This window comes from Pagrus pagrus (genome assembly GCF_965226575.1).
Source record: "Pagrus pagrus genome assembly, chromosome: 4".
Lineage (NCBI taxonomy): Eukaryota > Metazoa > Chordata > Actinopteri > Spariformes > Sparidae > Pagrus > Pagrus pagrus.
The window spans coordinates 9,895,620-9,908,178 of NC_140188.1; the positions used below are offsets into that span (position 1 = coordinate 9,895,620).

Consider the following 12,559-nt stretch of genomic DNA (forward strand, 5'->3'; position numbering starts at 1 on the left):
CATTCAAATAAAAGTAAAGTGCAATAAGAAGCTGCTTTTTCTCTTACATTTTAATCACAGGATTGAAAAATCTGTAGGTTAATTTATTATGGTTTGCCTTCCGTGCTTGTGGCCAGGTTCAAACAGAGATTTTGTGAAACCTAAAGTCAGTGACATGTAACATGTTTTTCTTAACAAAAGTGCCTTTAACTGTGTGTAATCATATTTTTTTAATAGATTATTGAAATGTATAAATAACACAAACTATATAGTAATTTAATTGTAAAATACAGTGAAAGTAATTTTAAATATCAGTTTACACTGTATTTTTCATTTACAGGACACAACTGTAAATTGAGTAACAGTAAAAAATATGTTAATTTTACAGTAACATAATGGCAACCCAGCTGCCAGTTCTTTACTGGTTTTTTACAGAAGAATTTCTAACAGTGTTCCTGAACAAGTGTTCTCTACTGCGCTGGTCCCAAATGAAGACACAGATTGACCTTGACGGTCTGAGATAACCACAATGTTTCTGTTTAATGTACTTAATACAAACGTTGTCAAACTCTCTTGAGACAGAATGTGGTTGAGAGTAAACCATTGGCAGATATAGCCTACTGTAAAATCTTAGAGTTACATTTTGCATTGAGATGAATCCACTGATACACCCCCGTGGAGAACTGAGGAAATTAAAAAACTCAAAAGGGAATGCAGGAGTGCTGAAAGGAGATGGAGGAAATCAAAGTTGACAGTTCACTATGAAATACTACATCAACACCTCAAAATTTACAATAACACAGTCAAACAAGCAAGAATCTCCCACTTCCAAAATCTAATCCATTACCATAAAAATAACCCCAAATTCTTATTCTCCACAATCGATCTTTAAACAAACAAAAATTTTGAAAGATCCTCCAAGACACCAGATAACGCCCTTTGCGAGGATTTTGCAGACCACTTCACCTCAATTAACTCTTTCTAAGTTCTTACATTTTTTATTATTATTTATTTATTTATTATTTATTTTTTATTATTATTCTATTTTATATTAATTTTCAGTTTAGTTTATCCTGTTTTATTACTTTATTGTTTTATTTCAATGTTTTATTTCAATGTTTTATTTCAATGTTTTAGTCGTTATTTATGGTCTGTTTTATACATTCTATTGTTTTATTCCCTCAGTTTTAGCTTATATACCTTTTATCTTATTTTACTGTTTTAGCCCCTCGATTTTCCAGTGTTTCCTCCTGGGGGCCTACCACACCGGGAGTTGCTTCTGGTCCACCGATGGGGGTGCTGTCCCGTGGACGGCCCTGGCCTGGGTGGCTAGAAAGCTCTACACCTTGGTGTGGAGCCTCCTGTCTGCCTGGGCTGGGGGGGTCCTTGTGGTGGCGCCCCTGCAGTCATGGACCATGATTCCTGTCGGTGTGCGCGGCCCCCAAAGGTAGCTTCTTCCTCACCTGTGATTTCGGTGCCCAGCCATGTCTCCTTAGCAACAGCTAGTGTGTGTGTGTGTGGGTGTGTATGTTTGTGTGTGTGGGTGTGTATGTCTGTCCGTATGTCTATGTATGTGCGTGAGTGTGTATGTAAATGTGTATCTGTGTGTATGTTTGTGGGGGTGGGAGGTTTGGGGTCTTCATGGTGTTTTGTATTGTTTTGTTTTGTTTTGTTTTTAACCTCTGTGAGGCACTTTGTGTTACAGAAATGTATGAAAAGTGCCATATAAATAAAGTTGATTTGATTTGATTTTGATTTGATCATAGATCATCTTCACTTTCTGTACTTTCTGTTCACCTGCTCTTGTTCCCTTTGTCTGCATGTCCTGCCGTGACATCCTGCCACGCATCTGCATCACACAGAGCACTGCCAGATTTTTTTTCATGTTCATGTGACCAAGTTCGTGATCCACAGGTTTATAATGATTCCAACAGCCAGGACAAATAGCATGACAGCCAGAGCCAGGCCCCTACGCAGCACCAGTTCCCTGTCGGAGAGCTGCTTCTTCGCTGGATTTTCTGCTGATCCACACTCAGTTTCAGCCAGGTCAAGGGTGTCTGTTTGGTCGAGTAAGTACCTTTCATCATCTGCTTGGGGACCTGGACATACATATGCAAATGTGACTAATGTTTTCAATGGAAAATATTAAATTGTGACCTCAAAATCAAAAGATTCTAGCTGATATTTTTGTCAACAATGGGTTGTTCACATTAAGCTATTGTTTGACAAGTTATTCACATGTTGTATAAGTGTACTTTTACAATAGTTTGATGCTCTTTTAAAAGAGCTGAAGTGAGACCATGACTTGGGTTCTGTTTGAGAAGTGAGAAAGTCCCACTGACAGAGTTAAAGAAGTTATACTCTCTATACCTATACTCCTGAAAAATAAGGAAGAGCTTCAGAGTGATGCTGACCTTTTCACATACTTTCATCAACCCAAAAATATAAAATCCAGGCGTAATCTACTCAACGTCATATTGATGTTCAGTGAAGTTAAGCAGTCTACAAAACAATTCTGAAGCAACACAGTGAAACAGCGTTGCAGCATTCTCCTAAACAAATGATTGATATGGGGACTTATATGGAAAACAACCAAAAAAACAAAAAAAAGGCTCCAAACAGCTTGTCCAGCATAATCTACTTCTCTGGATGCCCTGAGATCCAAATCCAATTTGAAAAACTATTATTTACACTCTCGATGCACAGTTGAGCTCATGCACCCACCTCGGACGAGGTGCACACTAAAAACTTAGCTTAGCAGCTACAGATTCAATACAGATCAATATGGGATCTCATGGCTTCCGGAAATTTGGATTAAGCTGGACAAGCTGTTAAAACGAGTCCCTATCTACTTCAGTTGTTTAGGAGAATGCTGCAATGTTGTCTTTTCTGTTGCTTCAGAAATGTTTTGACAATGAAGCTTCACCCAACTTTCCATCGACATGAGGCTGAGTAGATAATGCCTGGAATTTCATTTTTTGGGTGACCTTTTCCTTCAAAAGATGTTCTATGTATCTTTTTTTAAACAATATCAGTGTACCACTATTAAAATACATTTCTTATCATTTAAACTGGCTCCTACGAAAGACTGCATCATGTTTTTCATCTGTGGCAGTATAAATTGCCTTAGTTGCTGCACAAACTCTCTTACTTGTGTCTTTGGAGACCCTGTGCACTCCTGCTCTGATTCGAGCCTGGAAGAAAAACAAAATGTGATCATATATCCATAAAGAACTTCCCTTATACCATTTAGAATAGGAATATTTACCTCTGAATACTAACCTCATATATCACTGTCTTCCAGTTTAATCTTGTCACATAGAAAAGCAGAAATGTGCACTGCAGAAACATACAGGTAAACAGGCCTGTCCACAGACCTGAGGGAAATGGAGAGTTCTACATCTTACTTTAAGAATAGCGAGTACTGTAGTGTTGATGCCGTGGTGGATCTGTCACTAAAATAAGTGGTAAAAAAACATCTCTGCTGTAAATCTTACCCTTGATCCCTAATTTGGCTGCAAACATCAGCGACACTCCGATAGGAATACCAATTCCATAATATCCCACAATGTTGCAAACAGCTCCGACTTTCTGTTTACCTGCTCCTCTTATAATGCCACCCAAGGCAACCTATTTACACAAAGAGACAAAGACCTGGTTAGACTTGACCAAAACAAGCACGTTTCAGAGATGCAATAATACACGGGTGTGTCACGGGATCTTAATGGCAGAGGTACTCACTGCTGTCGCCTCTAGGATGATGAATGGAGCATAAAGAGAGATGACATCAGCAACTCTTTCCCTGATTTGTCTGAAAGAGGAGGGACTCAAAATGTACTGTTTGACACTGAGAAAAATGACACTTTCATTCTATTTTTGTGTTACATTTGAGTACTGTAACATAATGGGCAGTCAGTAAATTGCCATTAAGTACGTAATGCATCTAAGTTCACTTTTTACTGTGTAGGACAGGCAATGACTTACTTAATGGCGAAAGGTCATTTAAGACGTTTGTTATCTCTCTGAGACTTGACACTGACTCTCTCTGACCATGGGAAATGAAAATATGTTAGACTTATACTCACTCATCATATGTAAAGACATAAGAGATATGGTCCTTCAGGCTTCCAATTGTAATCGACACGCACACAGAGGCCGACACTGGTAAAAAGTAACACTTCGTTATCCATCTTTATGTTTTACTGTAAATGCGCTGACATACAATATATTTCACAAAAAGAATGACCGGTCTATTGTCGGCCAATGAGTGGCTCTGCAGGAGCAGTTTGGGAACTTGAAGGAACAGTTCACCCAAAAATGAAAAGTCAGTCATTACCTACTCATCCCCATACCGATGGACTGTAGGGTGAAGTTTTGTAGTCTACAAAACATTAATGGAGCTTCACAGAAAAACAGTGTTTTGCAGCGTTCTCCTAAACAACTGTAGTAGTGTATTAACCATCAGCAAAGCCAGTTTGACCCCAGAATCACAAGAAGAGTGTGTGTGTCTTTGTTTAAATTCAGGTAAACGCTCACTATTCTTCCTCTTCTATTCCCCTCTACTCTCTTTAATATCTCCATGAAATAAAGTACATTTCCCATCCAGCTCCTGTCAGCATTCAACATGGAGTAACGACACATAAATAAATACCACTTTTTAATTCCAAAGATTTAAAAGTAATCTCAGAGCTCCCCTCCTGTTGGTAAACCAGTCTGGATCAGGGGAGAATTGGATGTGGGAGCCCCATAGCGGCGGAAATAACATACTGTACATTTAAGCCGAATGTGGTTGCTATGCTAAATGTGTTAGCACACTCCATCAAGGGTGTAAATTAAGTCTTTTCAAATCAATGTAGGATCTTGGAGACTTGCATTTCCCTCTAATATATAGATCCATTTTATATTTTTTGGTTGTTTTTTTTCTAAAAGGTCCCCAGCTCCTTCAGTTGTTTAGAAGATGCTGCAATGTTGTTTTGTTATGTAGCTCCAGAAATGTATTGTAGATGGCGAAACTTGACCTGACTTTCCATCTTCATGGGGGTGAACAGATTATGACTGAATTTTCATTTTTGCGTGAACCGTTCCTTTAATGCACCCGTCCAGGGCAACTCATAATTGCTTGATACAGTGAGAGCTTGCCCCTCTCACTAAGCTATTCCTTCACTAATTTCTTGATTACATAACAGTAATTCTAGTATTATCTTCTTCAAAAACATGTTATTTGTGAGATATTAACATAAAGCTTTACAATAGTGTTTAAGAGCAAACTGACCTGCACAGAATGTTGACAGTTTAGCAGACAGCTTGGCCTGCTCAGTGTCTCCAGCTCCCAAGGCATTTCCAACTCTTACTGTTCCTGCTATACTAAAAGCCGAAGAAAACTAACAAAAAAAGCACAAAATTAACATACTGTATATTGTATGATTAATTTCATACTATAACAATTTCATGTATATTCAATCTTTGGTAGAGAAAAGGTTAATAATAATAATAATAATAATAATAATAATAACAATAATAATAATAAATTGTATTTGTTGGTGCCTTTCAAACACCCACGGTCACCTTACATTAAAGAAACAGAAAACAACAAAGAACAAATATGAAATACAGTAGCACATAAAATAAATATATACAAAGAAAATACAATGTGGTTAAAAAAATAGATAAAGTGGATAAAACGGTTGGGGGACAGGGTATTATAGGGAATACGACAACTTAAAAAGGTGTGTTTTGAGGTGGGATTTGAAGTTGTCAATGGACAGGGAGCCAGTGGAGTTGCATGAGGACTGGTGTAATATGATCCGAGGACTTGGTACGGGTGATGATTCTGGCGGCGGTGTTCTGGATGGTTTGTAGACGGTGGATGACTTTCTGTGGTAGACCGGTGAGGAGGGAGTTGCAATAATCTAGGCGGGAAGTGACCAGGGCATTTATGAGGATTTCAGTGGAGTGCTGGGTAAGGGAGGGGCAGAGTCTGGAGATATTGCGGAGATGGAAAAAGGCTGTGTGTGAGATGTTATTGATGTGGGATGTGAATGAGAGGGTACTGTCCAAAATAATGCCAAGACTTTTAACTTCAGTTGAAGTGGGGACCAAACAGCCGTCGATGAGAATACTGAGGGGGTGGGATTTGGAGAGTGATGATTTGGATCCAATTATTTCACAGGAGGGAAGTTACCATGTATGCAACAGTTGCCATCTGGTATACAACTGACTGAGCTCCAAGTTCCACCTCACTGATTAGACCTGTCAAAAACAGGCGTTAGATTTCAGACCAACCTTAATTTATACAAATGCTTTGAAAACATAAAGTGGCTGAGTTGACATTACCTGCCAGAAAACCTCCGATCTCATACATCCACCACTCAACGCATAACATGACCATGCTGGGGATGGCCAAGTGAATGAATGAGCTCCAGTCCTGCAGGCACTCTTTAGACCAGCCTGTGTGGGCAATCAGTGAGTCAATAAATCATTCAGCTATCAACTATGTTTAAGTGATGCTTACACAGTGTAACATGCACAGTAATTTATAGGTCATACTCATATACATATAATGGAATGTCTTCAACCCTCTACATGGACCCTCAGACAATGGACAGTGTCCACTGATCACAACCTTGACCAAAAATAAGTCATAAGTGGACAATCACTCCCCTTAAATAAACATTTATAAAAATAAACAGGTTTCTGTTAGTCAATTGGTTTAGCTGTGAACAAGTGAGCACTGCAGCATTCTGATTCAACAATCAGGTTTAGTTGCAGAGGCTGGGAGTCCAACCAAGATTGAGTTGCAGTAGTCCAGGTGGGAGATGACCAGTGTTTAGATCAGGAGCTGCGTTGTGTCCTTTGTGAGGAAAGACTGGATCCTGCAGATGTTGTAGTGGACAAATCTGCAGGATCGAGCCACTGCGGTGATGTTGGGGGTGCCGGATAGTTTGTCGTCGAGGATTACATCTAGGTTCCTCACAGTCGATGAAGGCAATACTGTGACATCCTTGACAGTGAATGACAGGTCCATGTGAGGGCAGTCTTTCCCTGGGATGAAGAGGAGTTCAGTCTTACTAAGGTTGAGCTTGAGGTGATGCGCAGTTGTCCAAGCGGAGATGTCTGCCAGACATTCCGAGATGCGTGTCGCAACGTGGGTGTCGGAGGATGGGGGACAGAAAGGAACAGCTGGGTGCCGTCAGCATAACAGTGGTAAGAGAATCCATGTGATGTGATTACAGAGCCTAGTGGTCTAGCGTATAGTGAAAACAGAAGTGGTCCTAGTACTGAGCCTTGAGGGACACCAGTTTCCAGAAAGCAGGTTTTGGACAAGGAGCCATTCCATATGACCGCAAAAGTTGCGATTTGTCAGGTATGATGCGAACCAGGTTAGAGCAGAGTCAGCGATGCCAAGTTCGGCCAGAGTGGAGAGGAGGATTTGGTGGTTGACTGTGTTATGTGACGTTATGTGTTGACAACTTGTACATTGAAGTAAACATGTATGTAACACTGTGATCCCACCCTCTCACTGAAGTTACATAGTGCAGAAACAAGTGATAGGGGGGTGGACTGGCTGAGACAGATGTGTCTTGTAATTCACTCTATTACAAGACACTGTAACATCAACATGATTTTGAGCCTGTCATTTTAAGGTTAAAAAGTTACATAATGTTGCTTTAAACCACAAACGTCCCTCTCTGACTTTTCATTGTAACTCATTAACACATGCTAAGGGAACATTTGGAGACTGATTATATAGTATGCTGGGTCACTATCTTCAAATGCAAATGTTGTACTCACCTCCCCATGTGGCCTTATGAAGACCTTTCCAAAGGATATAAGCGTAGAGAATTCCTGCCATGCCGAACTCGGAAAGACTGTGGGCAACTGCAGAACCTCTATAAAGACAATATAAGTGGGCAATACTGGTTATGTAATAACAGCAATAAGGATGTTACTAAAAGAATCATGTGGAGTCAGATAGGCAATACTCACGCTACTCCCAGATGTAACTGGTAAAGGAAAATGTAGTTGATAAGTGCGTGAAGAATATTAACCACAACGCCTGTGATTACCTGGGGCCATATGATGCCCTGAAAGAGAAGTGCCACATGTTATTCTTAATGGACACTGGCAAGGTTAGAACACAAAGATGGCTGGTTTCCCACCAATGTGTCATCGTCCCATCAGCAGACAAAGACGTATGATTTATAACTGCGCCATGTTATACAAACTAGACAATACTCCTCTGTTTAAAAACTCTGTGACAACTATGATGGGTTCTTCTCCTAGAGATGAGTCCATATGTGTATGTCTTCTGGGAATCAGAATAAGCAGTGTAATGTTTACTGCTGAGTGGAGCTGGAGGGGAAATGTATTTTACTTAATGAACGTAATGTTACAGAAGGGGGAGGGGGAAAAGAATACAGAGAACCAGAGTGTTTGGTTAGCGCTGAGTTTACTGAGAGACTGGCCTAAATTCAAACACACAGATAAGATGCACACACTGTTGAAGCATACTGTTGCTCATTAGCTAATGGCTAATGTACAGTAAAGTAATCTGGCTGTTTGGGGTGAATGTACACTCACGTGACTAGTAGATATTTACCAAAGGTGAAGTGGTTTTAGACATTTCAATACTGAAATGTTACATGTTATATCTTCAACCAATGGTTGACAACTTTAGACCTGGTAAGGAGCCAATATAGGTTTCAAACATTGCACTTTTTCTAAAGTTTAAGAGATCTAAAGAGAATCACTCAATGGCATAGTGGAGGTTTATGGTCTCACACACCTCATTGCCATCTGAATTCAGACAGTGTACAGTGTATTCATATCAAGATGCAACCTGACGTGCCAAATAAATAGAAGGCTGACTGAATTTTCCTTTATATTTGGTCCACTGTACTGATAACAGGAAGCAAATCACAGGCTATGGACTTACCTGGTTTTGCAGGTATCTTGCGAGTAATCCATACATGAATGCAGCCTAGAAAGAGCCACAAAGACATTATTGAAAATTAATATATTCAGACACAACAGACATCAATATGTATTTTCTTTTTTCAGAACCTTATTACTCAGAAAAACCTATCTCAGCATGTACTGGACAAAGTGTAGCAAGTAAAACATCTGTTTTATGTTGAGGTTTGAAACACTCACAGGAAGCGCTGGCATAAAGATCTTCACATACAGCTGAGCCAAACTAGAGAAGAAATTTCCATCAATATTAACAAGAGTGATACTGGTTTTATCAGCAGTAATGAAAAATAAAAACAACTAAAGCATGAGAAGAAGTGAATTCTGACACAGCTGACCTGGCCACCGCCGGTTCCTGTTTGACAGCCAGCAGAATGGGTTCTGTGTTAATGAGCATCGCCCAGCAGGGAAAACATGCCAGTAACAAAATGAGGACCGCCCGCTGCAGAACGACCCCAACTCCGTGGAGGTTATTGCTCCCAAAGGTCTGAAACCAGAGTTTTTTCTTATTTGTCATCATCTTTATTATTATTTCTTTTTTGTAAAGACAACGCTGACAGGTTCATACCTGAGAAACTAGAGTATCACACGCTGCTGCCAAGCCCATTCCAAATGATATACCTGTAATATTAATAACCTGAGGATGACACAAACATTGGTGGATTATGTTCTGTCGCCTAACTGGTAATTTTCCCTGAAAAAACATATACATTATACATTATATACATATACACACAGTAAACATTACTTACTGCTACGGCCAAAGACACTCCTGCCAGCTCGATCCGCCCCAGATGGCCACAGAAAATAGAACTGATTAAACTCAGTCCAAAAATCAAGGACCGGGACAACATCTGATGGAAAAAAGCACAGATTAATGGAAAGTCACTGGGACAAAAAAAAAGCAGTAAGTACTTTTACTCAAGTATCGTACTTAAGAACACATTTTTTAAGAAAAGTCACTTTTAAACTACTTATTATGAGTATATAATCTTATGATAAGACCAGTGCTGTAAAAAGTATCCAAAAGTCATACTAACCCTAACCCTACTTAAGTATCACAGGTACAAGTAAAAGTAAATTATACATATATGTACATGTATGTATATAGGCGGTGGAGGAGTTAGTGATTATTATTGATTATCGGCCTGGAAGATAATCAGAATAAGACCAGGCTACTTACCAGTGGTCCGGCCAGTTTGCACAACTCTTTAATTTCTGTCTTGAAACCAAAAGGGATCATCATGCTCTGTTCACCGCTGTATGCAGCTGTCAGGGAGGCTTCAGGTCGGTCCAGGACCTCAGTCTGTGTGATTGATGAAAGCTACGGAGCCCAGCTCATTTCATATGAGTCACCTGGAGGGAGGAGACACCTGAGGAAGTCAGTGAGAGTCACACTAATGTAGACCACTCACAGATGGATGGATGATTTAACCAAACTACTCGCTAAACAGCAGTATTATGACGTTGTTGTACAGTTATTCGTTGTGTATTTGTATTTGATGTTTTTTAGGAGGTTGTACTATCTTGAAGTGGTAAAATGTGGATACGCCAATGAAGAAAAGATAAAAGAAGAAAACAAAGATTGGTGAATGAATATTCCCATGGTTAATCATACTTACAAAAAGCCATAATTATGAAATAAAAGTCATAAAAAGTAGAATCCAGTTAATATAATACTTCTTTGCCCATTATCACATTTTAAGTGATTGTGTGGTTTTTAAGACTACCCGAGTCTCCAGTCAGAATTTGCACCTTCAAACTGTCAGGTTAATGTAAATAAAGTCCAAATCCCAAAGACAAACACTGTAACCGTAAGTCATAATTATGAGATTAAAAGTCTTGTTACGAGATAAAAGTCTTAATCATGAGATAAAATCGAAACTATGGGATCAAAAGGCAAAATTATCAAGTGTTAAGACAGAATTATGAGATAAGTCAGAATTAAGAGATAAAAAGATGAAACTATTAGAGACACATTATAACTATGAGATAAGTCATTATTCTGAGATAAAAAAAAAAAAAGTTATCATTATAAATAAAAGTCATAATTTTGAGAAAAAAAGTCATAATCATGACTAACCATGGGAATATTTTTTCAACTGGCTGAAATGAGCTTCTTATAGGTAAGATTATTTGTCTTGACAAGAGAGCAAAGGCCTTACTTTGTGTTGACTAGCTGTGGGGACATAAGTGCTCAGGTGAACCTTTTTTTAAAAACAGTATTCAAGATTCAACAATGTAATGGGGATTATTGTTTGATGTCAGAGTAGATGGGTGTGAAATAAAAGCATCATGGCACGTGAGAAAGGCATGGCCTGGGCTGCTACAGAGTCGACAATACAAAACACCTCAGCATACATGAAAAGTACAGGAGCTAACTACACATTTTTTAAAAACAGGGCAGTAGCCTAGCATTTATAGCAACACAAACTGCACAATGTCCACAAGGAAAAAAGGTATGGCGCTTCAGAAACGACTTTGGATCTTTGCAAACCTCAGGCTATTCTAGCTAGCAAACAAACCAGACACTGTGTAACTATACGGGTCACATCCTGCTAACAGGCTGTTTCTTGTAATGTTTGCAGTACACTGTAAAAACCTGCCATTCCTGATCCATCTCCATCTTACTAATTATTTGGTGAGTAGCAACTTTATTTGATTGTTTTATATTACATATTATATTATTGTTTGATTTGATTAGTTTTAATTAGTTTTGTTAGCATTGATGATTACAGCATATACACATGCTAGAATGAGTTTGGTCAGCAGCTAGCTAAATTTTCAAAGATGATAGTCAAGCATTTATAGCAACACAAACTGCACAATGTCCACAAGGAAAAAAGATATGACACTTCAGAAACGACTTTGGATCTTTGCAAACCTCAGGCTATTCTAGCTAGCAAACAAACCAGACACTGTGTAACTATACGGGTCACATCCTGCTAACAGGCTGTTTCTTGTAAAGTTTGCAGTTGGTCATTACTTTAAACCAAACTTTGTCATAATGTCACACCAGAATCAACAGCAGCCAGTTTCAGCAGATGCTGACAAAGATCAGAGTTTTAAACAAATTATGCTTCTAAAATGTGATTGGGAAAAAAACTGTCAATTCAAAAAGTTGTGGGAACAATTCCCCAGCATCCTGAGTGTAAATGACACCTAGGCTATGCAATCAAATTGAGATGCTTGTCCTTGAAATATATTTTGAGCATAGATTTGTTTCACTTTTATACATCTAAAACAAAAAAACAATTAAAAAAACAGAGTAAAATCGTACTTTTATTTCTAATTACAAATTAATGTCTTTCTCTTTTTTTAATTATAATTTTAAATGTGTCCATGGAAATCTGTATGTGTGTGAAATTCCTCCCACAAACTGGATTCCTTGTCATTTTTATGCCAACAGATGGAGCCATTTTTCCAAGAACACATGCAAAGTATATTGAAGCTCCTCACAAAAATGTTACTGTGCCACAGTACAATGTTTTTATATGGACTTGTAAAGTCACATATTAAACAGCACATATTGTTAAGCGCTGAAACTTTATAGTGAGGAAATCTATTTGGTCTCCAATCAAACATTAAATTTGACAAATAATTGTTCTTA

General features: G+C 38.7%; 1 protein-coding gene across 1 annotated transcript; it reads right to left on the reverse strand.

Moving 5' to 3' along the window:
* Positions 1-495: 495 nt before the first annotated feature.
* Positions 496-10,235, reverse strand: LOC311256703 (multidrug and toxin extrusion protein 1-like). The gene is made up of 17 exons (XM_084351972.1): positions 10,133-10,235; positions 9,702-9,803; positions 9,518-9,586; positions 9,288-9,436; positions 9,133-9,175; positions 8,915-8,959; positions 7,966-8,063; positions 7,771-7,868; positions 6,313-6,426; positions 6,161-6,228; positions 5,252-5,360; positions 4,065-4,140; positions 3,721-3,790; positions 3,477-3,609; positions 3,262-3,356; positions 3,131-3,173; positions 496-2,078 (listed from the first exon to the last, which is right to left on the reverse strand). The coding sequence occupies exons 1-17, from the start codon at positions 10,193-10,195 to the stop codon at positions 1,867-1,869; spliced, it is 1,587 nt and encodes a 528-aa protein (XP_084208098.1). The 5' UTR covers positions 10,196-10,235; the 3' UTR covers positions 496-1,866.
* Between the last annotated feature and the right edge of the window lie 2,324 nt (positions 10,236-12,559).